At 48.6% G+C, this 25110-nt stretch overlaps 1 protein-coding gene across 8 annotated transcripts; it reads left to right on the top strand.

The window, feature by feature from the left end:
* The first annotated feature begins 360 nt into the window (after positions 1–360).
* LOC100304407 (DCD (Development and Cell Death) domain protein) lies at positions 361–23117 on the top strand. 8 transcript variants are annotated; one of them, XM_008649781.4, is made up of 11 exons: positions 361–508; positions 1998–2143; positions 2336–2517; positions 2759–3595; positions 3709–3765; positions 10236–10581; positions 10675–10874; positions 12540–12616; positions 12708–12809; positions 22192–22378; positions 22467–23117. In XM_008649781.4, exons 2-11 carry the CDS (start codon positions 2020–2022, stop codon positions 22554–22556), a joined length of 2202 nt encoding a protein of 733 aa, XP_008648003.1. In that variant the 5' UTR covers positions 361–508; positions 1998–2019; the 3' UTR covers positions 22557–23117. The 8 variants fall into 8 exon arrangements, 7 of the variants coding, with proteins under 7 accessions (XP_008648003.1, XP_008648005.1, XP_008648008.1 ...); XM_008649783.4 differs by having other exon boundaries at positions 364–508; positions 1993–2143; XR_004849980.1 differs by having other exon boundaries at positions 369–508; positions 10675–10914; positions 22467–23094.
* Positions 23118–25110: the final 1993 nt, after the last annotated feature.

Here is a 25110-nt window from a genome sequence, read left to right as displayed (position 1 = left end):
AAAATAGTAAGGTCCCGTTTGGTTAGTGGTGACTAAAATTTAGTAACTAAATTTTAGTCACTTTTAGTCCCTAATTTTAGCAAACATGTTGACTAAAATGGTGTAACTAAACTTTAGTTCTTTAGTCACCAAGGGGTGACTAAAAGAGACTAAAGTAGTATTTTTACCTTATTTGCCCTCTCAACTTTCTTCTTATAGCAAACATCTATTAATTAATAGAGGTAAAACAGTCATTATTCATAACAATTAATGTTCTTTAGTCCGGTTTAATTACTAGAACCAAATATGATACTTTAGCGACTAAATTTTAGTCAGTAAAATTTAGTTTAGTGACTAAAGTAACCAAACATGCCTAAATTCCTTGAAATCTGTGCCAGAAGCCGACACTACTCCCCAGCCACTCCGGGAGGTGTGAGTCCACCTCCTGCCCGGTTCGCTGGGATCAACCGCGGGCGCGTTTCCCGCTCCTGTAGGGGTTGCGTTGGGGTTTTCTCATTCCATTTTTTGGGTAAATTTCTGGGTCTTCATCGTGTATTTTATGATTCGTTGAGGGGTTCCCTGATGGTTGATGCACGCCTGCTTGGTGGAGGCGGGAATGGTGATCGATGATTCGTTGGGTGGGTGGGGGACTGGCTGACTGTGTATTGTGGTTTGGATGGCAGGTTTAGCGTCAGTAATAGCTAGGATTAGGGTTCAGGCGATGCTAAAATTTTGGGGTGCCAATTGCAGAATCACTGGATTGATTCATATTTTAGCGTCAGTAATAGCTAGGCCAAGGGCGGCAGATCTAAGGCTGGCCATGCCCTCATCCATCAAGGGGGAGGCGGGTGGGCTAGTGGGGAGCAGAGGAGCTCCCGTGCAGGTGGCAACAATGCTCAGGAAGGGAGGAATGTTGGCTACTGTGGCGCCTGCGGCCGATAGGGAGGGCGGCGGCCCTGTGCAGGCCGCGACGACTAGAGAGAATTTGGGCGATGTGGCAGCTTCAGCCAGCAAGTGGCGAGAAAGAGGCAAGGAGGGGAAAAGGACGAGGGTGGAGGCGCGCTGGCCATGGCGCCAATGCTGTCGGCTGGGAGGCCTGCTGGCGCCGGCGGCCTGCAAGCCTGGAGGCGGCGGCGATGCTAGGGAGGGGAGGGGAGGGAAGGGGAGAAAGAGGCTGGCTGGATACCGTGTTGGAGAAATTGTGTGGGCTAAGCGTTACATATATTAGAATTAGAGTTACATGGGTAGGTTCAAGGCCATAACTGTTAGACAAAATACAATAATATGACATGTTGTACTCCTATCCCACATGGTTACTGAAGCTTATATTGTAATTTTGGTATGAAGATGAAATCGATCTTAGTTGTAGCCTAAAAAGGCTGGTTATTAGCTCTTCTTAATATATTATGGGGCGCAGTTCTCCTGCGCTTTCGAGAAAAAAAGGTGCTGGGGTAGGCATTTAGACTTGTTGGTTAATGCTGAGGGAGGTGGTTGTATTTTGAGCATTTCTGGGATTCTAATTTGGGTCTAACCTTTTATTTGAGTACTTGTTTAACTGATTGTTATGGCAATGTCATTGTTTATTGTTTCAGTTTAATTTTTCAGACACTGTTGTTGTATGTTACTCTGCATAACTTTTGGGAATTTGTTACATTGGAATATTTTCCTTGTCCGTCTATGAATCACTAGTGTTTTTTCTTGGTAACATGTTAGGACCAAAGGACCATCAATGCTCCCCTCCTAAAGCTACATCCTTTTCTGTTTTTGTTCTTTGTAAGAAGATTTGACTGAATTTTTCTTAACATGGGTATTCCAAGTTGTTTCCACTTTGAAAATCATATTACAAATGTTTGTATCTTTTATTTCTGGTCATTATTGTGGATGTATGCATTGTCCCCATATTATGGCTTCATACCCAGTGTTATCCCTTTGATTTCACTGTATATGCTACCTCTTTGATTTCACTATATATACCTAACTTATGTGCCTTGTATATTCTCAAATTTTGTGAAGAACAGGTGCTGGAGGGGCGATCTTGCAATGCAGACGAATAATAGCAACTATGGGGAGCTTACCCGCAATATCCGAGAAAACCAGCTTGGAGGGGTGATCTTTGGTTGCAAACACGATACGATTGAAGAATGCTTCAGAAAACAGCTATTCGGTCTGTTAAGTGCACCTTTCACCTCTTGCTACTATGTTCTACAGATGTTGCTAAGATAATATGGTATTATAGATTCTGTATGCTGATGGAAAATAAAATGCCTTGTTTCTAAATATTGGCTCAATTAATTTAACTTTTTTTTTGAATTTCTATATTGATAAGATTATGATTCCTTATTGACTTATTTTATAGGTCTGCCTTCAGTCCATTATTCATATGTTAGAAATGTCAAACCTGGCATGCCTTTATTTCTATTCAATTATAGTGACAGAAAGCTCCATGGAATTTTCGAAGCTGCAAGTCCTGGTGAGATGTATATTGATTCATATGCTTGGAGTAATGATGGTTGTTTAAGGTCAGCTTTTCCTGCACAGGTATCAAGATATTAAATATCTATACTCCCACCATGTTTTTTTTTTGTTTTGACATCCTAGCATCAATGATGTCTCACTTTATAAACTTGTACCATTATATAAATATGTTAAAACCCATCAGGATTGACTCTATAAAAAATATAATAAATAAAAGCATACCCTTTTATATATTGATAGCCTGCCTAGAAGACCATAAAAACGTCAATGAATATATCTGACATTGGTTGTTTGTATTTTAAAGGTTCGTATTTGCACAAAGACTCGGTATCCACCTCTGCTGGAGAGCCAATTTAAAACATTGCTTGGTGACAACTATTACAACCATCACCACTTCTATTTTGAGCTTGACCATGCACAGACAAGAGCTTTAATTTCTTTGTTCAAATCACTTGCTCCGTCTAATTTCATTCAAGTTCCAGCTGTTTCAAGCAAAAGGAATCTTGCAGTTCCTGACCCAAAGAAAATCACAGCAAATTCTAAGGAAATCAATCCATTTAGTGTTCTATCAAATACAGCCGCTCCAGTTAACTGGGCTGATGATGTGGAAAATGCTAGTAACTCGGATGAGAAGAAATCTGGTGGTTCAGTTTCTGATTATGACAATTTGGATGACAATTTTCTTCAAAATCAATTTGGTCCTCATTCAAATCCAGATGAGGTCAGTCAAACTTCCTCAGGCAAAATTGATGGCCAAGGACTGGAGCTTATTGAATGTAATCATCCACTTGTCAATACTGTGAATGGTAAAAGAATCATAACTGATGAATCAATGCTTTTGAATTCACACAATGAGCATAATGGTGCTGTGGAAGTTGATGAAGTGGAGATTGAAGTTCACAATAACCCAGGTGGTGGTGTTGGGCTACAGCCAGAAAGACAGACTGTCCTAGAAAAGCTGAAAGGATTATCTTTCCTACGACAGCAGGATGCCATAACTTCCAAGGATTGTACTCATTCTGGTTCAGATCAACGGGTACCTGATGAAACACAGATCAATCCAAACCTTTCCTGTGGCCCATTTGATGCTACAATGGAAGATAAAACCTCTTTTGATGAGTGCAGCCATGGAAATGCTGAGGTGACTATTGTTCCTTTTGTTAGCCTTATTTTTATTCTCAGTATTCAGTTTTGTTTCATAAAAATGCCTTACACAATTCATAATCGTCATATTTTCATTACATTCCTTTATAGGTGCTGCAAATCATCACTGATTTACAGAAGAGGACTGAAGCACTGGAGAAGAAACTGGTAACTTGTTTCTTCTTGAATAATAGAGATAGATAGTTTATTGGTAACCTCATTTGTTGTAAGGGATGAATTTCTGACCCTAAGGGTCTCTCATTTTGGAAAAGTAGTACAATTTGTTGAACTAAATAAGGGCGATGCAGACCCTTAGAGTCACCAAAGTTGGAATATGTGAAACCCTCGCCCTAATATTGGGTTGGGAGTATATTATATAAAAGAGCTAGGTGGACCAAAGCCCATTACAATCGGGGTAATCAGAGAAGTACAGGGAAACCCTAACCTAACCCTAATCAATGGTCTAACACCCCACACTCACAACTTTATCCTATACAGATGTTGAGACTGGATCGAAACTCAATGAATACACTCGATAACAGCCCCTTGGTGAGGATGTCGACGAACTGCAAAGATGTCAGGATGTGGAGAACGCGAACATCATCAACGACGACACGCTCGCGGACGAAGTGAAGGTCGATCTCCACGTGCTTGTTGCACGGGATTGGTGGAGAGGTAGACCACGCTGACGTTGTCACAATAGACGAGGGTGGAGCGCTCGAGGGGGCTGTGGAGCTTCTGCAGAAGCTGGCGGAGTCAGGAGGCTTCGGCCACGCCTTTGGCCCCATCGCTGGAGCGGGAGACGACGAGTTGCCGCTTCGAGGCCTAGGAGACGAGGTTGGCACTCAGAAACACGGCGTAACCGGATGTGGACCGGTGTGTGTCGGGGCAACCGTCCCAGTCGGCGTCGGTGTAGACCATCAGATCAGACATCGGGGGGGGGGGGGGGGTTGAAGTAGAAGGCCGAAGTCGATGGAGCCACGGAGATAGCGGAGAATCCGCTTGAGAGTGTTGATGTGGGGCTCACGTGGGGTGTGCATGTGAAGGCACACCTGCTGAACGGTGTAGGCAATGCCGAGATGAGAGAATGTCAGGTACTAGAGAGCGCCAGTGAGGCTCTGATAGGCCGTCACGTCAGTGACCAGGGGCCCGTCGTCGTCGGAGAGCTTCGCCTGAGTGTCGACAGACATGGAGCAGGGCTTGCAGTCGGACATCCCGGTCCGCTCTAGAATGTCGAGGGTGTACTAGCGCTGGTGGAGGAAGAGGCCCTGGGGCGGCCGCTGCGCGGTGATTCTGAAGAAGTGGAGAGGGCCCGGGTCCTTCATCACGAACTCGCGTTGAAGGGTGGCGATCGCGTGCTGGAGAAGTGCGCCACTGGACGCCGTGAGCATGATGTCGTCGACGTAGAGGAGGTCGATGGTGTCATCGCCGTGCTGATGGATGAACAGGGATCTGTCCGACTTGGCCTCAACGATGCCGAGGGAGACTAAGTAGGAGGCGAAGGAACTGTACCAAGCCCTCGGCGCCTGCTTGAGGCCATATAGAGAGCAGTTCAACCTGCAGACTAGATACAGGCGAGTGGAGTCGACGAAGCCGGTGGAGTGATCGAGCGAGCCGTTAGAGGTGAGTTTGTGGCGGAAGATCCACTTGCCGGTAACCACGGTGCTCGGTCGACGTGGCAGCAGGTCCCAAGTGTGGTTGCTAGTAGGGTCGCTTACTCCTCCATGGCGTGGCGCCAGTGGGGACCAGTGAGAGTAGCGCGAATGGAGGAGGGGACAAGTGAGGGAGTCAGAGTAGCCTTGGCTGTGAGAACCAACCAGTCAACAGGGTGGAGAACTACGATCGAGCGACGTGCTACCATTGAGTGGACGTGGCCGAGGTCACGTCGGATGGTGATCGGATGGTGCACTGGTGGCTCAGCACGGGAACGGGCTAAGGCACAATCCGCCCACGATGGTAGTAGACGCTGGCGGGGTCGGTGAAGCATGCCGGGTGGTACGTAGGCGAAGGGGCCACACATGGCACATGCAAAGGCGGCAGGGCTGCGCTCGGCGCAGGCAGAGTCGGCGAGGCCACGTGTGGCGCGGGTGGGGTCGACGGGGCGCTGGCAATGGTACGAGAATAAGGTCGGAATCGAGGATAATGTTAAGGTTGGGAGGTGGGGATGATCCAGCAAGGGGAAAGACATTCTCATCGAAAACGACATGACGAGAGATGATGATGTGGTGGGTGAGGAGGTAAAAGCATCAGTATCCCTTGTGTTCAGGGGAGTAACCGAGGAAAAGACAACAAGTGGAGTAGAGAGAGAGCTTGTAAGTAGTAGTAGTGGAGGTGTTGGGATAGCAGGCACAACCAAAGACCCAAAGGCGGGCATAGGAGGGGGCTGTGCCATACATAGCGAGGTGGGGGGTAGTGTGACTGGCCGCCTTGGAGGGAAGGCGGTTAAGGAGATGAGTAATAGTGTTCAGGGCCTCTTACCCAATAGATGGCGGGAAGAGACGCCTGAAAAAGGAGGCAACATGTCATGTTAGTGGTGGTGCGAATAATGCGTTCGACCCGACCGTTCTGTGGGGAAGTGTAGGGGCACGAGAGTCACAACTAAACACCGTGGGAGAGAAAGAAGGAACAAGAGGCGGAGTCGTCGAACTCGCAATCGTTATCGCATTGGAGGCACGAATTGGGCGAAGGAACTAGGTGGAGACCCAAGTGAAGAAGTGCGTGAGGGTGTGAAAGGTGTCGAACTTGAGCCACAGAGGAAAAGTCCAGAGAAAATGAGAGAAATCATCCAAATCATCATGTAGTATTTATAGCTAGAAACACTTAGTACAAGAGATGTCCATAGATCATAATAAACAAGATCAAAAGACTGCTTAGCCCTAGAAGTAGCAAAAGGGAGGCGAGTATGGCGGCCTAGCTGACATGCATGTCACAGACCCTCAAAATGTCCCATGCTACAAGAAATCTCTGAACTACTGGCGAGCTTGGTCATGATGTCGGGTTCAGGGTGTCCGAGACGATGATGCCAAGTGGTGGAGATGGTGGTAGTAGCCAGAGCATGTGGGGAGGACGCGTCGGTGGAGGAGGTGGAAGGTCAGAGCGTGTAGAGCGTCTCGGAGCTGTTACAACAGACGAGGAGGGTTCGATAGCCAGATCCTTTACAGACAAACCAAACGGGTCAAACTCAATAGAACATGAGTTGTTGGTAGTGAACCAGGGAATATAAATAAGGTTTTGAATGATGTAAAGAGCAACGAGAACATCATTGAGGTAGAACGGTCCTAGAAGAACCGAGACACCTGAAGTGACCGGGAGGGTGGAGTCGTTTCCCACAACGATAGAGGAAGGGTGGGGGGATTTGGGGGATGGGAGCGATATAACGTGCCTGCAATAGGGGTGGTGTGGTAGGAGGCGTCGGAGTCAACCACCCAGTCGATGGGGGTGGCATCAGCGTTATGGTGCTGAAGGCGGCGATAAGGGAGGCCCCCACTGTCCAGCCAGTGGGGACCAAGGTGTCGGGGTAGGGTTCCCCGGAGGCGGAGTTGGAGTCGTTGAGGGTGGGGGGACGCCATAGGGTGGCGTTGTCAGGAGAGCCGGCTGAGGGGGGCGCGGCGAGGAGACACCCGTGGTTGGACCTGGCCACATGGAGATGGTCCTGGTCTAAGGGTTGTAGAATGATGGCCATGCCGGGTCGTGGTCACGCCTAGGGGGCCATCCCGGGTGGAGTCAGGTCCCCGCGTCCACCCTTGCGGAGTCGACGACCACCGTCATCGCTTGCAGGCTGACGAGGAGCTCCAGTGGCGGGGGCAGTAGGCGGGCACGCAGGCCCCCCGTCGACGGAGGTCAGGGGCCTAGCCACCGGAGGATGCATGGCCACCGGAGGGCGTGCCGTAGAGAGCTGTGGCTTAAGCGGGGGACTCAGCCTCCAGGGTGAGCTCTTCGAGGAGAAGCTCGTTGCGAACATCGTGGAAGGAGGGGAAGGGCATGGTCCCTTGATGTGAACCTTGTAGCGTGGTCTGAGACCTCACAGAAAGTTCAACACAAGGGTGCAATCGGGGACAGCCTCGTCGGGACCGCGAAGGGAGTCCGCCATTCCCTTCATCCGGCAGCAGTACTCGTGGACGGAGAGGTCCCCTTGGGAGAACATGCGGAACGAGGCGTCGAGGTGGAAAGCCCGGGCCTCCCGGTTGCTGAGGAACTGGGCCTCTAGGGCGACCCAAGCCTGGCGAGCGGTGCCCCCCACTCGCGGATGATGTCTTGAAGCTCCATGGTGAGGGTGTCGATGATCCACGAGAGGACGACTGTTATGACCGGCATCTCCTATACCAGGCGCAGACCCATGAGTGGCTAGGGGGGCTAAGGCCCACGACCATAGGGCACATGTAGCCAGGTGGTTGAGATCGGCCAAATAGATTAGATAAGGCCTAGCTAACAAATATATGAAAGACATTATCTCTGGTTAGTTGGATAGGGATTAGAAGAGATCTCATATCTCTTATCCTTAGATCAGATAAGCATCAGCTGGGACATAAATACTTGTAAGTGGTCATCTAATGGAATCAAGCAGAAACTTATATTATTTCTGGTTTCCTTAGGGAGCCGACATTTGCTCTAGCAGCCTCTCCTCTCGCGCGCAGCAGCAGCCACAGCGCCCACGCGCCGCCACAGGAGCCCTAAACCCCGTTCACAAATCTCTCACCCCTACAACCTCCGGTCAATCCTAGGTAGGGATAGGGTTCCTAATAGCCTGGTATTAGAGGCCTCTGATCCTCCGGCCACCATGGGTAACCCACCACCAGCCCCACCCGCCTCCCTATCGTTCTCCTAGCCGTCATCGCTGCCACTCGCCTCCACCGACGCGTTGCCCATCATCACCTCCACCGCACCCATTCAGCCCACCTCTGGCATAACCACCACCCTTCCCACGATGACCAATGAGAATCTGACGGCGTCCCTCGTCCACTTCCCCAACAACTTGGGAGCCCTGCAAGCCTAGGTGACCACCATGGAATCTGGCATGAACACCATGCAGTCCGACATGTTCACGCTGCAGTCCGATGTGGTCGCGATGAAAACCATCATGCTGGCCTCCCAGCCGTCGCCGCCTCTGCCATCGTCCACCGTGGTCATCGTGGCTCTGACGGCGCCATCTTTGCCGGCCCTCACGTCCACCCCGGCGGCCTCACAGTTGGTGGGTGTGCCGATCCACCAGCTAACCTTCCCGCGGTCGCCATCGCAAGTTTCGACATGGGCGCTAGGCTCCGCACCGCCGCCAGTCTACTCCACGATGCCGATCACCGTGGCAGTATCGTAGCCGCCGGCGACCACTACCGTCTTGGAGCCTTTTGGAGGCGCGCCGGCCCCAGGCCTCCTATAGGGGGGGGGGGGGGGGGTGGATGGGACCCTGTTCCTCTCCCCGCTGAGCGCTACCTTCGGCCGGTCCCCACACGAGGCATTCCAGGACTAGTTAGGCTCCTAGCCAGGCCGCGATCAGCTTCCACCGAAATTGTACAAGCTCGAGTTCACGATGTACGACGGCTCTGTGGACCCTCTGAACTAGCTCAATCACTGTGAGCAGTTCTTCCACGTCCAGAAGACATTGGCCTCTGACCGGACATGGCTCGCGTCCTATCACCTCCGGGGCGCAGGAGAGTAGGAGAGGCGTCGACAATAGGTACTGCTGCTGGTGGTCTGGCAACAGGAGGAGCACGGGCGGCGTGTCCGTGACGGGAAGAGGACCATGTAGCGGTGGGGAGGTAGCAGCACGTCCAGCAGGCGGAGTCGCGGCCGGGGGGGATTGAGGAGAGGGAGAGAAAGACCTAGCTCAATACTAAGTTGGAATATGTGAAACCCTAACCCTAATTCTGTGTTGGGAGTATATTATATAGAAGAGTTAGGTGGGCCAAAGCTCATTACAATAGGGGTAATCTGGGAAATACATGGAAACCCTAACCTAACCCTAATCAGTGGTCTAACAACCAATTTGCACCTGCATTTGTTTGTTTGTTTGAAAGTAAAAAAACAAATGAGCTATTTTTCCATACAAACATATATCCTGCCATTTTGTTGACTTGAGTGATATCTGTAACTCAGATTTCTAATCGTAGTGATAGTTGACATGGTTAGTTCTTTGTCACATACCTTTTAGTGGAAACATTATGTTTTCTTGTATGAACTATTCAGATCATTAAAAAACTTCTAGCAATGTATGGCCTAACTTGTTTGGAGGAACCCATGCAGACTAAATTGGATAGTTCTAGTTTTTTCTTTCATATGTGCATGCCTTCACGAAAGGCCTCTAGCTGAGTTGGTTAGCTGGTCTGAGTAACATCCTTAGGTCCTGAGTTCAACTCCTTATGGCAGCGGAGTTTAGGCTGCGGTTAAAAAAAATCTCCTCGTTTGTCGTACACCAAAGCACAGGTCTAAGGTCCGGTTGTAGTTGTTCTCACATGGGCTCTTCTTAATACAATACCTGGAGGCCGTCTTACCCCCTCCCCCCAGATCTGCGTTTTATGTGTGGTCCTTCGTGTTCTGCCATAGAGGTACCTATGGCATGTGATGTTTTGGGGGCATTATTTATTTTATTATTTATGCATATGATGTCTCCATAGGATATTCTATTATTTTCTGTTGTTTTCCAGATTGGGTCAGACAAAGAAATACTTTCATTGAGGGAAATTTTTAAAGACTCAGGAAGAAAAGTCCAGCAACTGGAATACATTGTAGATGAGTTACAGTTCAAACTTGACTCTTCCCTGGCTCACCTTGGAAACATGTGCAATACACTAGCCACCCCATCAATATTCCTGATTGGTGGTTATAATGGCGTGACTTGGTTATCATCTCTTGATTCCTTTTCTCCTGAGAAAGACGCGGTCCTAGGTCTCACACCAATGAGTTCTCCCCGCTCATATGCATCTGCTGCTGTGTTGGATGGACACATATTTGCTTTTGGCGGTGGCGATGGCATGTCATGGTATAACACAGGTATACCATGGCATTTGTAATATGATTTTGTGACTTCTTTTGCATGAGCTTTCATCTTTAATTGCATGTATTTACTTCTCTGTTTTTTTATAGTGGAATGCTATAGCTCAAGAAATAATGAGTGGACGGAATGCCCCTCCATGAACCAGAAGAAAGGAAGTCTTGCTGGGATCTGTCTTAATGAGAAAATATACGCTATTGGTGGAGGAGATGGAAATGAATTTTATTCAGAAGTTGAGATCTTTGACCCCTACCTTGGGAAGTGGATATGTAGCCCATCTATGCTAACCTCTGTATGTTCTCAGCCTCAGTTGCATGCATATACACAATTTGGTAATGTTTAGCAGAGTTTATGCTTCTAGTCTGGAATATTTGAAATTTTCTGAGTTCAGCAACATTTAGAATTATGTACTAACTGTTATAAGCAATGTTTTCGAGTCGAGAAGTGCAGCTACTGACTAGTAGACTAATCATGATTAGGACAAACTAGTCGTGACTAGTCGAACATAAGTCAATGGCTATATTTTTATAATTTTGTATATATGCTGAGACTAAAAAACATGCTGAAACACTAAAAAAACATCTTGTTTGGTATATCTTCATCCATCTTCCATACAACATTAAATATTAAACGGAGTCTTGTAGCAAGTCTTCTATTATTCTCTGATTTCAAAGAACTTGTTTGAGTTCAAAAAAGTATTGCCCCACACATATTAGTATCCATGTGACTATCGCACCTCTTATCAACAATAGAAATTACTTCATTTATTATTTGCTCCTTGTGTTCCAAAGCTTCCTTGATGCCCTTTTTTGCATGGTTCATGGCAGCCCACATTTAAGCCACTGCTGCTCTTATCCACCATCAGCTATCCTCAAAAATATTTTAAAAAACTCGGCCGGGGAGGGAAAGACCACCCTCCCGGTATTATAATAAGAAGAGACCGAAACATGGTCTCGGCCGTGAAATCCCCGAACCTTGGCCCCCCATCACTAGCGGGCCGTTACCGCCCACTTTGCAAAGGCTTAGCCGGAGGGTGGCGCGCAGGACGTAACCTGGGAGCAGGCGGGGCACAACGAGGGGATTTTTTTAACCAAGCCAGAAATTCGCCTCCGAGAAGGATCGAACTCGGGACCTAAAGGTGCTACTCGGAAGCCTTAACCATTACGCTAGAGGGCCTTTCACGCTATCCTCAAAAATATTAGAAGAGGCTGTGAAGCTCTCCTGCAATCTTCTACTGCTTGCCAAAATGCAATAGACAACACATGCTTTTTTTTACTTTAGTATTCTTCAATTTGTATCACACTATTCATTACTAACAAAGAGAGCTTTCAGCCCTTATTTTTATTTCCACATACTAGTAGTTGCATGCCTCACATGCCTCACAAGATCTCTGTCCTCGTCAAGTCATGAAACCTTCCATGTCCATAGATAAATCTGGTTTTCTTCTTTGCTTTAGCATTGCAGCCACTAAACTATTTTATCTTCCCAATATCCTCTAGCATGAGATCCAAGCAGTTGACAGCACAAGGCGTCCAAAATAAGGCATGAAACTCGACTATTAGCATCCTCCGTACTAGTGTTGAGATGGATGGGTGAGCACACATTTTTATACCCGAGCCCAAATAAGTCACCCCACCGAACTGCTACTGACTAGTTGGTCATGCGACTAGTAGAGAAACTCAAGTCGCCCATATCTACTATGACCTGTGCACCGACTTCTCGACTAGTCGTTGAGTAGTCACGACTAGTCGCCCCACTTTAAAACCTTGATAACTAGGGAGATATACATTTTAAGATGTGTAACGTTGGTGCCTATTATGACAGTTCATTGCATAAATGTTTACATACCCTCCCTAGACTTTTAATGATATGTTCTAGTAGGATGGTTGGATGGAATACTGAATTATTGAAATAAATCTTTCAACCAACATCTTATTTTGGTTGCGTTATATTTCAGCGGTTTGCTCTTGCTGCGTCCGGACTAAATGGAGTCATCTATACATCTGGTGGCTATGATGGAAACATGTACTTGAAGTAAGATCTGTCATGATTTTCCTCCATGTTGTTATAATATATTCCAACAAAATTACTTAGAGACTAACAGTGACAAACATACTATATACAGATCAGCAGAAAGGTATGATCCAAGGGAGGGCTTCTGGGTCCGGCTTCCAAGTATGAGTACTAGGAGAGGATCCCACACCTTAACTGTCCTTGGAGACACCCTGTCAGTAATTTTCTCTGATACATCAGATCTCTTCTTGGGCAGATAATTAATGTTCCTAAGCTTCCTTTTGTGTGAGGTTGATGCGGCCTTCTCTCGGGGGCCTCTTGGGTGACCGTAGAGGTGAGAGGAGGAGGAGGCTAGAGCCGGGGACAGATCTCAGGGGGTAGGAACGGTGGCTAGGCTGGCGGACGTCGTCACTGCGGCTGGCAGCTTGCCGAGCCACGATGACCGAGACAGTCCCGCCCAACTGCAGGGAGACTTTATTCCTCGATGATCCCTAATACAAACTATGGTCTGCCTTTATAGTATGAGGCGACCACTTAAAAAGGAACTAAATAACTTATTCTGGAAGTAAACTAATGCATATCTCTTATTCTGGAAGTAAACTAATGCATATCTCCCTATAATAAAAACTTTCCTACTAACCCGATTGCTAGCCACTTTGTTGATCACTTTCCTTTCTTGCTCCTGCTGCTCCTTGGGTTGGATCCTGGCGCCGGCGCCTCTGATATTGGCAGCCCACAAAGGCATTAGTAACATTTCCCCCCTCCACAAGAAATAACTCGTCCGCGAGCTTAAAAAAGGTTACTTCTGTGTGAAATCTTCCAATTGTTCCCAATAGGCATCTGAGGCTGGCCGACCCTCCCATTGGACTAATAGTTCCCAAACTCTTCTATTCAGCCGAGCCTTGAGTACCTTGTCCGGTGTAGGAATTACTCTGCCATGCAGAATTTCAGGTAAGGGTACTATGGCTGTTGGTGCTGTTCCTTCAAACTTTTTTAACTAGGACACATGGAAAACATCGTGAATCCGGGCACGTGCTGGTAGCTGCAACTTATAAGAGACCTTCCCAATGCGACTTGTCACCTGGTATGGCTCAAAGAAGCGAGGACCCAGTTTCGACGGAGTAGCTGCGGTGACACCCACTGCTGTCCACTGTTGTAAACGGAGCCATACCCAGTCTCCTTCCTGGAACTTGACCTCTCGTCTTGACTGATTCTGATATGTCTTCATCACAATTTGTGCTTGCACCAGCCTTGCTTTGATTTCAGTCAGAAATTCATCCCGATCCTGAAGCTGACGATCCACTGCTGCAACCTTGGCGACGCCTGGATAGTAAGACAACAATGTTGGAGGCTCTCGACCATAGACTACCCGAAAGGGGGAGCATTTGAGGGCGGTGTGGTATGAAGCGTTGTAACAAAATTCAGCCCATGGTAACCACTGTAGCCAAGTTCTTGGACGATCGCCTGCTAGGCAGCGAAGATACATGATAATAATTCGATTGACCACTTCCGACTGTCCATCAGATTGAGGATGAAAGGTAGAACTCATATGCAACTTGACCCCTGCTAAGCGAAACAGCTCGGTCCAAAAGGCACTAGTGAAAACCGTGTCCCGATCACTGACAATGGAGCAAGGCAAGCCATGTAGCCAGACAATGCCATCAAAGAAGGCCTTGGCTACTGAGGCTGCTGTGTATGGATGTCCCAATGGAAGAAAATGCGCCATCTTGGAGAACCGGTCCACCACTGTTAGGATTACTGATTTGCCGCCCACCTTGGGAAAACCTTCCACAAAATCCATGGAAATATCACTCCAAATACCTGCTGGTACTGGTAATGGTTGCAGCAGCCCGACAGGGTGCAAGTGGATTGACTTGTTGCGTTGACACACTGAGCAGCCCTTCACATATTCTCTGATCCGTTGGAGGGCATGAGCATTATAGAATGTAGCCCGCCAACGGTGCACCGTCTTCTCGACACCTTCATGCGCCCCATCATGGGCGTCGACCAAGAGGAGTGGCCACAGAGATGACACATCTGGTACAAAGGTCTTGCCTTTAAACAGCAGCAACCCATCTACTTCAGTCCATCCCTCTTTGGCCGTCCTTGCTGCCAGCTGAGCACGAATAGTCTCCACTTGGGAATTAGTGGCCCCTCATCTCGTAGGTTGTCAAACAACGAGAATGTTGGTTTGACATGCTATGCAGAGTGCCCATGGGTTCCTCCCTCCGAGACAAGGCGTCTGCAGCACCATTCAACTTGCCTGGACGATATTCTACAGTCAAATCATAGCCAAATAATTTACTGACCCATGTGTGTTGGGGAATGGTGGAGAGCCGCTGGTCCAGGATAAACTTCAAATTGTAATGATCAGTGCGCACTGTAAAGGCACGCCCCCAGAGATATGGGCGCCAATTACGCACGACCTTGACAAGACCGATCAGCTCGCGCTCATAAGCGGACAACTTCTGGTGATGTGGCGCAACTGCTCGGCTGAAGAAGGCAATTGCACCATCACCTTGATGGAGCACGGCGCCGAACCCCACCCCTGAAGCATCACAGTCCATGAAGCGCTTGGAGAAGTCCAGCATTTGGAGGAGTGGCGCCGTCATCAGTGAGTGTTTGAGTTGCAAGAACGCTGCATCCGCGGCGTCCGACCAGCGAAAGGCCTCTTTCTTCAAGAGGGCTATTAGCGGGGCAGCCACCACGCCATAGCCCGCTATGAATTTGCGGTAGTAGCCGGTGAGGCCAATGAAGCCCCGCAGCGCCCGGAGAGACTGCGGTCGCAGCCATGCCTCCACCGCCTCGATCTTGGCCAGATCCATGGCGACGCCGTCCTTGGAAATGATGTGCCCTAAGTAGGACACCGTTTCTTCCCCAAAGAAACACTTGGACCGCTTCAGGAACAACTTGTTGTCGCGGAGGACTTGGAAGACCTGTTTCACATGCTGCAAGTGTTTTGCCCATGTCTTACTGAAGATAAGTATGTCATCAAAAAATACCAGGACAAACTTCCGAATATAGGATTTGAGGACGTCATTCATTAAGGACTGAAAGGTGGAGGGTGCGTTCGTCAACCCAAAGGGCATGACGAGGAACTCGAATTTCCCGCAGCGTGTGCGGAAGGCTGTCTTACTGATGTCGCCTAGACTCATGCGAACTTGATGATATCTGTTGCGGAGGTCAAGCTTGGTGAAGAACCTCGCACCGCGGAGTTCATCCAACAACTTGTCTACTACTGGAATGGGAAAGGAGTCCTTTACCGTCTTGCTGTTGAGCTTGCGGTAGTCGATGCAGAACTGCCACGGCCCATCCGCTTTCCGTACCAGGAGGACCGGGGAGGAGTACGCCGATGAATATTCCCGGATGATGCCTTGCTGCAGCATAGCCTCGCATTGCTTCTCGATCTCATCCTTCAGCCGTTGGTAGGCGCCGCCGGCTGGATCTCGCCCACTGCGCCTGTCCTCCTGACGGAAGTCCTCACGTCCTCCGCCTCGCCGTCCCTTAGTGATGCGGCGGTCCTCCCACCAATCGTTGTCGAGGGAGTCGTCGGTGGCGCTGTCGTCGTTGTCGCCAGAGGGCCAACCGTTGCCACGACGTCGGTCGTGGATATGACGGTCGAGCGGCAAGGGAGAGCCATCGGATTCCTGTAGAGGGTCCTCCTCGTTGCCGATGGCGCCCCCTTTTTTGGTGCGCCCGCCGCCTATGGCCGACTTGGTGCCGTTAAGGCCCTCTGTGGCGTCGGCCCCAGGCAGCACAAGCTTCTCCATACGCGCGAGCCGCTGATCGTGCAGCGCCATGTGCGTGTTGAGCGTGGAGACTTGGGCGAGCATGCGGTCCAACTTTTCTTCAATGGAATCCCCATGAACGTTCCCCATGGAGCCGGACAAGGATGTCGATGCTCCACTGGTCTGTGATACCAAATTGATGCGGCCTCCTCTCGGGGGCCTCTTAGGTGACCGTAGAGGTGAGAGGAGGAGGAGGCTAGAGCTGGGGACAGATCTCAGGGGGTAGGAACGGTGGCTAGGCTGGCGGACGTCGTCACCGTGGCTGGCAGCTTGCCGAGCCACGGTGACCGAGACAGTCCCGCCCAACTGCAGGGAGACTTTATTCCTCGATGATCCCTAATACAAACTATGGTCTGCCTTTATAGTATGAGGCGACCACTTAAAAAGGAACTAAATAACTTATTCTGGAAGTAAACTAATGCATATCTCCCTGTAATAAAAACTTTCCTACTAACCCGATTGCTAGCCACTTTGCTGATCACTTTCCTTTCTTGCTCCTGGCGCCGGCGCCTCTGATATTGGCAGCCCACAAAGGCATCAGTAACAGAGGTTTGATTGTCTATTTATTTCCTCCTGCGTGAGGACAAGTATAGCAACTAGATGCTCCCTCATATGGTAGATAGGATTTACTATCTCTGTATAGGAAGTAGGATCCTATTCATGGTAGGCAAGCACTGATTGCAACCAGGTTGCCGCACTCCTTCCTAGTGCGTCACCCTGTGGCTGCTATATATTGTAATGCCTCTCTCAGTCAATACTATCAAATCCTATTCCCCATTACTCCTCTAATATGGTATCAGCCGCTTTACCTTTCTAGGGTCTCTGTTTTCCGCCGCTGCCTCTCCTAAGGCCGGCGTCTTTCCTTCCTCCTCCCCACCTCCTTTCGCCATGACTACTTCCGATGATGAAGCTGCGTTTCTGCAGCAAATTGCAACGATGATCAAGACTGCCCAAGAAGCTGAGCACTGCTGCTCGTGCCCAGGTCAAGGCCGCTGAGGTTGTCCTCGAGAAGGAGAGGGCTGCTGCTGCTGCCTTGGAGGAGCAGGCCTTCTCTGCTGCTAAGCAGGTGACACCGCCCCTGTTTACTGGTGCACCCTCCTCTCCGGTCCTCGGACCCAGCAGCAACTATGAAGCTGCAGTCGTCGCCAACCTGCATGTTCAAGCCGCCAGCGTTCAGAACATTCGTTTGCTGGTCTCGGTCTCTCCAGCCATCCTCCACCAACTTCACTCACTGGCGTGACCATGTTCTCCTCACCCTCAGGCGGTACACCCTCACCGATCATGTCATCAGCGACCTCTCCTTCCCCGATGACCCGGTGTGGGATCGCATGGACAACATTGTTCTGTCTTGTATTTTTGGCATGATCTCCACCAAACTCCAAGAAATCATCCGTGAGTGTTGTGGTTACACGCCACGCCTGGCTTGCCCTAGAAAACCAGTTCATCGGCAATCGGGAGACGCATGCTCTCCACCTCGACTCCACCTTCCGCAACATCGTTCAAGGCGATCTTGCTATTGGTGAATATTGCCGTAAGATGAAAGGCTTTGCAGATGCTCTCTCCGACCTCGACGCACTGGTCTCCGATCATGTCCTGGTACTTAATGTCCTATGGGGCTTAAGTCCCAAGTATGCCAATCTTCGGACCATCATCACCCGGTGGGTTCCTTTCCCGACTTTCCTCGAAGTCCGGGACGATCTGGTTGGAGGAGATTGTGGCTGGCACAACACCTCCAGACTCTGCTGCTGCTGCTGCTCTGTACACATCTGCTGCCCTGACGTCAACTCAACAAGACCTCCTCTCCTGCTCGTCCCTCAGCTCAGGGAGGCACGCCTGGCTCTGTCTAGGGAGGTGGTCCTGGTTCAAGCTCCGGTCGTCACATCAGAATCGCCGATCAGGTCAAGGCCGCGGTGGCAGCTCGTCCTGGCCATCTATCTACAATCTATGGACAGGTACGATTCACATGTGGCCTGGTTCTATGACAGGCAGATCTTCTCAGTGCTCTGGACAGCAGTCGCGCTCCCCTGCTCCTGCTCTACCCTGTACGTTGCAGACCTTCCTGGCTGCACCATCGCCACCATGTTTGGCTGCACCAGGTCTATCTGCCATGCAGATTGGCCTCCTCGGACCACCTCCTGCGCCTCTACACCAAGGCTGTCTGCCGGTTGTTCCTACTACACCAGCTCCGTCCCAGTTTTTCCTCCACAAGTGCAGTAGTCCTGGTCTCCTTGGGCGTGTTCTTGGGATCAACAAGCTCTCGCCAACACCTTCAGCACTATGACGCTTCAACCGCCACCTACTGTTACTGACTGGATTCCTGATTCTGGTGCCACAAATGACACCACTCCGCATGCTGGTAACATTTTCCTCTTTCGCCCTCTAGATCTCACTACTCCATCTATTGTTGTTGGTAATGGTGCTACTCTTCCTGTCTCCTCAGTAGGAGATACAGTTCTGCCAGGACCTTTATATCTTAACAACATTCTTCACACACCTCATATTATTCAAAACCTCCTTTCAGTTCATTGTTTTACCACTAACAACTATTGCTCCATGGAATTTGATCCTTTTGGTGTTTCTGTGAAGGATCTCAACTCTAGGAACGTGATTATTAGATCCAACAGTGCTGGTCCTCTCTACACCCTGCGTCTGCCCAGCTCATCCTCTACGACACCCTGTGCCCTGGCGGCAGTTTCCACTCCTATCTGGCACCGATGTCTCGGTCACCCTGGCACCGACATTCTGTCTCAACTTAGTAGTTCCTCGGCTATTCATTGTTCCCATAGTCCTACTGAGTTATGTCATGCTTGTCAGTTGGGTTGTCACACTAGATTACCTTTTTCAAGTTCAACTTCTTGCACTACAAAACCATTCGAACTTATCCATTGCGATTTATGGACATCTCCAATTGCTAGTGTGTCGGGATACAAATACTATCTAGTTATTCTTGATGATCATACTCACTACTTGTGGACATATCCATTGCGTCTTAAGTCTGACACTTTTGATGCTCTTTCATCCTTTTTTGCCTATGTCTCCATACAGCTTGGCAGCACCATTAAGAACGTGCAATGTAACAATGGGCGTGAGTTTGATCATTCCACCACTCGCTCCTTCCTCCTCACCCGCGGCACTCTTCTTCGCATGTCTTGTCCCTACACCTCTCCCCAGAACGGTAAGGCTGAGCGCTGTACCATCAACAATATCATTCGTTCATTACTCTTCTAGGCCTCCCTACCAGCTCATTACTGGGTCGAAGAACTCAATGCTGCCACCTATCTCCTAAATCGCCTACCCACCAAAACCATCCATGCTCTCTGTCCTTTTGCTGCCCTCTTTGGCACGAAGCCCTCCTATGATCATCTTAGGGTGTTCGACTGTGTTTGCTATCCTAATATCACTGCCACTGCTCCCCATAAGCTGGCTCCCTATTCTACCAAATGTGTCTTCCTTGGTTATTCTTCCAACCACAAAGGTTATCGCTGCCTCGATCTCTCCCATAGTCACAAGAAATGGGTATGGTGGTAACGGTTCTCGACCCGGAAACGTCGTCCCCGACCCAGAAACGCGGGATCATTTTCATTACCACCATGTAAATACCTCTCACAGGTAGCGTACCACGTTCCTCGATCCTATCGACCCGGGAACTTTGTGACTATGATCTCCACCAATCGCATCATCATCTCCCGTCATGTAACCTTTGATGAGCAGCTTTTCCTTTCACTGCCTCGCCCAATCTAACTAATGCTTTGGATTTTTTGGATAATGAGAGTGCTCCCATGATCCTTCCTATTGGGACTTTGCACTCCCCTACAGGTACCCCGACACCCTCCCCATCATCAGGTGCTGACCCAGCTCAGGTGGCTTCTACACTACCTGTATCTGTACCTGCGCCGGCTCCTACTACTTCTTCATCACCACATCTGTGGACGCTGATCTAGGACCCGGTGGCCCTCGCGCCATGCACGGCCCCTGTTCCAGGACTCCACTCTCTGCATCCGGAACCGACGCCAGCTCCTGGTACTACCGCACCAATAGCTCCAGCACCTCTTCAAGTGTACACTTGTCAGCGCCGACGACCTGGTTCCTCTACGGTTCTTCCTGAGGCAGGACCCTCTGGCACCGCGCTGCCCCCTGCAGCCCCTACTTCAGCTCGTCCGCCAGCTCCCACTCTTCCTCCCGGTGCCATCCCTGCTCCTGTGGTGGTCAACATCCATCCAATGACCACCTGGGCCGCGGCTGGCTGTCTTCATTGCTGCAGCAATCTCCCCTGAGCCGACTTCCATTTGCCAAGGTCTTATCCTCTTTGGCGCCAGGCGATGGAAGAACAGTTTCAGGCTTTGGTCTCTAAAAACACATAGGACCTCGTTCCTCGTAGTCTAGGTGCCCATGTCATCACAAGAAAGTGGCATTTTCGTCACAAATTTCATGCAGATGGTTCCCTTGAACGGTACAGCGCCCTGGGATAGATTATGATGAGACTCAGTCCTGTGGTCAAACCGGCCATGGTCCGCACTGTCCTTTCTTTGGCTCTCTTCCAGGACTGGTCGATTCACCAACTTGATGTCAAGAATGTGTTTCTTCATGGTACTCTTTCTGAGACTGCTTATTGCAGCCAGCCTGCAGGCTTTGTTGACTCCACTCGTCCGACCCATGTCTGTTGGCTCAACAAATCTTTTTATGGACTAAAGCAAGCACCACGAGCCTGGTACTGTTGATTTGCTTCCCACATGAAGTCTCTGGGTTTTGTTGAAGCTAAAGTTGACACCTCTCTGTTCATTTTTCCATCAAGGCACTGAGACAGTTTACTTGGTACTCTATGTTGATGATATTATTCTCAATGCTTCCAGTACAGATCTCTTGCATCATGTGATTGCAGCTCTCCAGACAGACTTCCCCATGAAGGATCTTGGACCCCTTCATCATTTTCTTGGCATAGCAGTGGAACGCCGACCTGCTGGCCTCTTTCTACAGCAACACACTTATGCTATTGATATCATTAATCGTGCAGGCATGACTGGTTGTAAACCTTGCTCTACGCCAGTTGATCTTCAGGCCAAGCTATCTGCGGACAGTGGACCTGCTGTTCAAGACGCCAATTAGTACCGGAGTCTGGCCGGTGCCCTGCAGTATCTGACGTTCACTAGACCTGATATTACCTATGCAGTTCAACAAATTTGTGTTCATATGCATGACCCCCGGGAAACTCATTTGACAACACTTAAGCGTATTATTCGGTATCTTCGTGATACTGCTGATCATGGTCTTCTTCATCGTTCTTCCTCTCTCTGAGCTAGTGGTTTACACTGATGCTAATTGGGCTGGCTGTCCGGACACTCGACGCTACACCTCTGGCTATGTGGTGTTTCTCGGCAATAATTTGGTTTCTTGGTCTTTCAAGCGGCAGAAAGTGGTTTCTCACTTCAGTGCTGAAGCTGAATATCGAGCTGTTGCTAGGCTTCCTTTTGTGTGAGGTTTGATTGTCTATTTGTTTCCTCCTGCGTGAGGACAAGTATAGCAACTAGATGCTCCCTCGTATGGTAGATAGGATCTGCTATCTCTGTATAGGAAGTAGGATCCTATTCATGGTAGGCAAGCACTGATTGCAACCAGGCTGCCACACTCCTTCCTAGTGCGTCACCCTGTGGCTGCTATATATTGTAATGCCTCTCTCAGTCAATACTATCAAATCATGTTCCCCATTACTCCTCTAATAATTAAGAGCATCTTTTCTGAGCAGATACGTAAGAGCATCTTGTTCTTAAATCTTGGAAAGAAACTTAGTTGCAGTGCTGATTTATTTTTCAGATATGCTATGGGAGGGTATGATGGGGACAAAATGGTTTCTAGCGTTGAGATCTATGATCCTAGTCTTAATGCTTGGAGGATAGGTGATCCCATGAACACTCCAAGAGGATATGCCGCTGCTGTTTATCTTGATGATAGCTTATTCCTAATTGGTGGCATGCAGTCCAGTGTGCAGATGTTGGATACTGTAAGTTATCGTGCTATACATCCCTCTTACTGTTCAATTCTGTGCTCTATTCTGTTCTGTTCTGAAGATAAGTCCTCATTTGCTCTAGGTGGAAGTTTACAATGCAAGTTCTGGCTGGTCAGTCCTTGGTTCTAGTTCTATTGGGATGAGGTCCTTCGCATCTGCCGTTGTCTTGTAATTGGTAGCCAGAAGTTTAGAATTCATATCATCAAAATTTGTAACATAGCTGCCATTACAATTTACATGGAATGGTTAGCACAAATCAGGGTAAACAACCCTTCTGAAGCATTCTGGTTACCAACAGCGAGATAGGATAACATGCTGGTTCGAAATTTTACTTTTGAATCTTCATTCGCGACTAACCCCACATTGTGTGGATGAACGATTTTCTCGGATAATTGTCAAACTGATGTAGAATCCAAAAGAACTTTTGTATTCAATTATTGCTTCTGTTTTTTCTCCTTAAGTAGGCTTGTATACATAGCAGTGCGTAAAACGTTGAGATGTTGGTTGAGCAGACTGATAAGCTTTCAGGTTAGTATAAGATGCAGCAAATGTTGCTGTTAACTTTTTTCAGCTGCTCTATTGTCAACTGGGCCACAGGCTGTTAGATGAGATCATGGAGTCGGCACATGTTTCTTTGAATTGCAGCAGATCTCGTGTGAAGCGGCTCGTGGATCTGTAAATATGTGTGATTCATGATATTTTGTTAGATATCAACTAAATATATGCCAAGAAACTTGGGATTTGTCATTCTATTCACTCACAAATCGGTGTGTCTGCCTGCCACCTATTTTGTTAGATATCAACTAAATATATGCCAAGAAACTGTGGGAGCATGACCTTTGACTGGCAAATTCTAAATAATGTGGATGGCCTTTTGTATCCTTTGCATCACTTAAAGTTGGTAGTTTGAGTCCTTTGGACGACATACATATCCTCTTTCTTTACGGAAATCGATCGGTGTCAGTTGATTCAGACTTTACAGTAGCTGCCAAACATTTTAGACTCCTTTGAGTTACGCTGCTGGGTGTAGGCGATACTACATATATATATTTTTTGTTTTATAATGATGTAATATGGAAGTAGACTTTACCAGCATGTACTAGGCTAAAAGACACCATTTGGTTACATGATTAACTTACTAATCTATCTTTAATCATGTTGTGGGGGACAAATATTCCTCGGGTCCACTAGAAGGCGAAAGACCCTTGCATGGGGCCACAAGCCAGTTGCTCCGCAAGGTCGTCTCGTCATGGGCCGGACAAAGACCGCAAGTGAAATGGGTTGACCTAAGAAGGCAATGGTCTCGTCAGCCGGTAGAAGATTTGCTGTTATATATCACAGTGTTAATAGTCGAGCGGGCGGAAGGATATGCATATCCAGTGCAGCATCCGGTTTTCATCATCAGTGAAGTCCTTGGACCCTCAAAGATAAGGTATCCCTAAGTTCAGAAACTGTTATACGTGGTACTTCTAACCGCTCGCAAGCTCCGGCACTACTTTGACGACCACAAAGTCATAGTAGTCACGAGATTTCCAATAGACGACATTCTTCACAACAAGGAAGCTATTGGGAGAATGGCCAAGTGGGCGTGCGGGCTAGAAGCTCATGATATAGAGTTTCGACCCCACACGACGATAAAAACTCAGGCACTGGTCGACTTCGTATCAGAATGGACTGAGCACCAGGTCCCGGAGAGCCTAGAGGTCACTGAAATATGGAGGATGTACTTCGATAGCTCGCTGAGACTGCAAGGAGCAGGGACATGAATTCTCTTTATCGCTCCCGGAGGTGAACAACTCAAGTATGCACTCCAGCTCTTGTTTCCAGCATCAAATAATGCAACAGAATACAAAGCACTGGTCCACGGGCTAAGCATCGTTGTTTCACTCGGCATCAAGAAATTAATAGTGTATGATGACTCACTGGTGGTCATAAGTTAAGTAAACAAAGATTGGGACTGCTCGACCGACTAAATGAACAAATATTGTGCAGCGGTGCGGAAGCTAGAGGACAAGTTCGAAGGATTAGAATTCCACCATGTGGAAAGGGATCGCAATGCAGCAGCTGACGCACTGTCAAAGCTGGGGTTCGGTCGGGCTCAAGTTCCACCTAGGGTTTTCGTCCAAGAAATACAGCAACCGAGTGTTGCCATAGATCAGATGGAAGAATGCCATGTTCTGAGTCAGGCAGAGGCAGATCCCAATGACTGGAGAGAGCCAATCATCAGATACATAAAAAACGAGGAAGAAACAGATAACAAAGCTGCGGTGGAACGCATTGCAAGACAGTCGGTCCACTATACCATTATAGGGGGCCTGCTGTATAGAAGAGGTGCAGGAGAGGTCCTCATGAAGTGTGTCCACTCGGCTACTGGAAAGCAGTTGTTAGATGAGATTCATGCCGGGCAGTGTGGCGTACATGCGACGTCACAGACTTTGGTGGGAAAGGCTTTCAGATCCGGATTCTATTGACCGACAGCGAAGAATGATGCATCCGAGTTACTCCAGAAGTGCGAGGCGTGCCAATTCTTATCAAAACAGCAGCATCTACCAGCATAGCAGCTGCAGACTATTCCTGTGACCTGGCAGTTTGTATGATGGGGGCTGGACATGATCGGGCCCTTCAAGAAAGCTCAAGGGTGATATACTCACATACTAGTTGCCATCGATAAATTCACAAAGTGGATAGAATACAAGCCTATCGCCTCTTTGACCTCAGCAAAGGCA

Source organism: Zea mays, chromosome 6, assembly GCF_902167145.1.
Source record: "Zea mays cultivar B73 chromosome 6, Zm-B73-REFERENCE-NAM-5.0, whole genome shotgun sequence".
NCBI classification, from domain to species: Eukaryota; Viridiplantae; Streptophyta; class Magnoliopsida; order Poales; family Poaceae; genus Zea; species Zea mays.
Note: the sequence above shows the minus strand (reverse complement) of the source record. Positions and strands in the feature narration are given on the sequence as shown.

Bases quoted from the DNA above. Each gene is read 5' to 3' on its own strand.
- LOC100304407 (XM_008649781.4), top strand. From the start codon at position 2,020: ATGCAGACGAATAATAGCAACTATGGGGAGCTTACCCGCAATATCCGA. The intron at 10,582-10,674 runs GTATACCATGGC...GTTTTTTTATAG, and splicing joins CATGTCATGGTATAACACAG to TGGAATGCTATAGCTCAAGA. The intron at 10,875-12,539 runs GTATGTTCTCAG...GTTATATTTCAG, and splicing joins GCCCATCTATGCTAACCTCT to CGGTTTGCTCTTGCTGCGTC.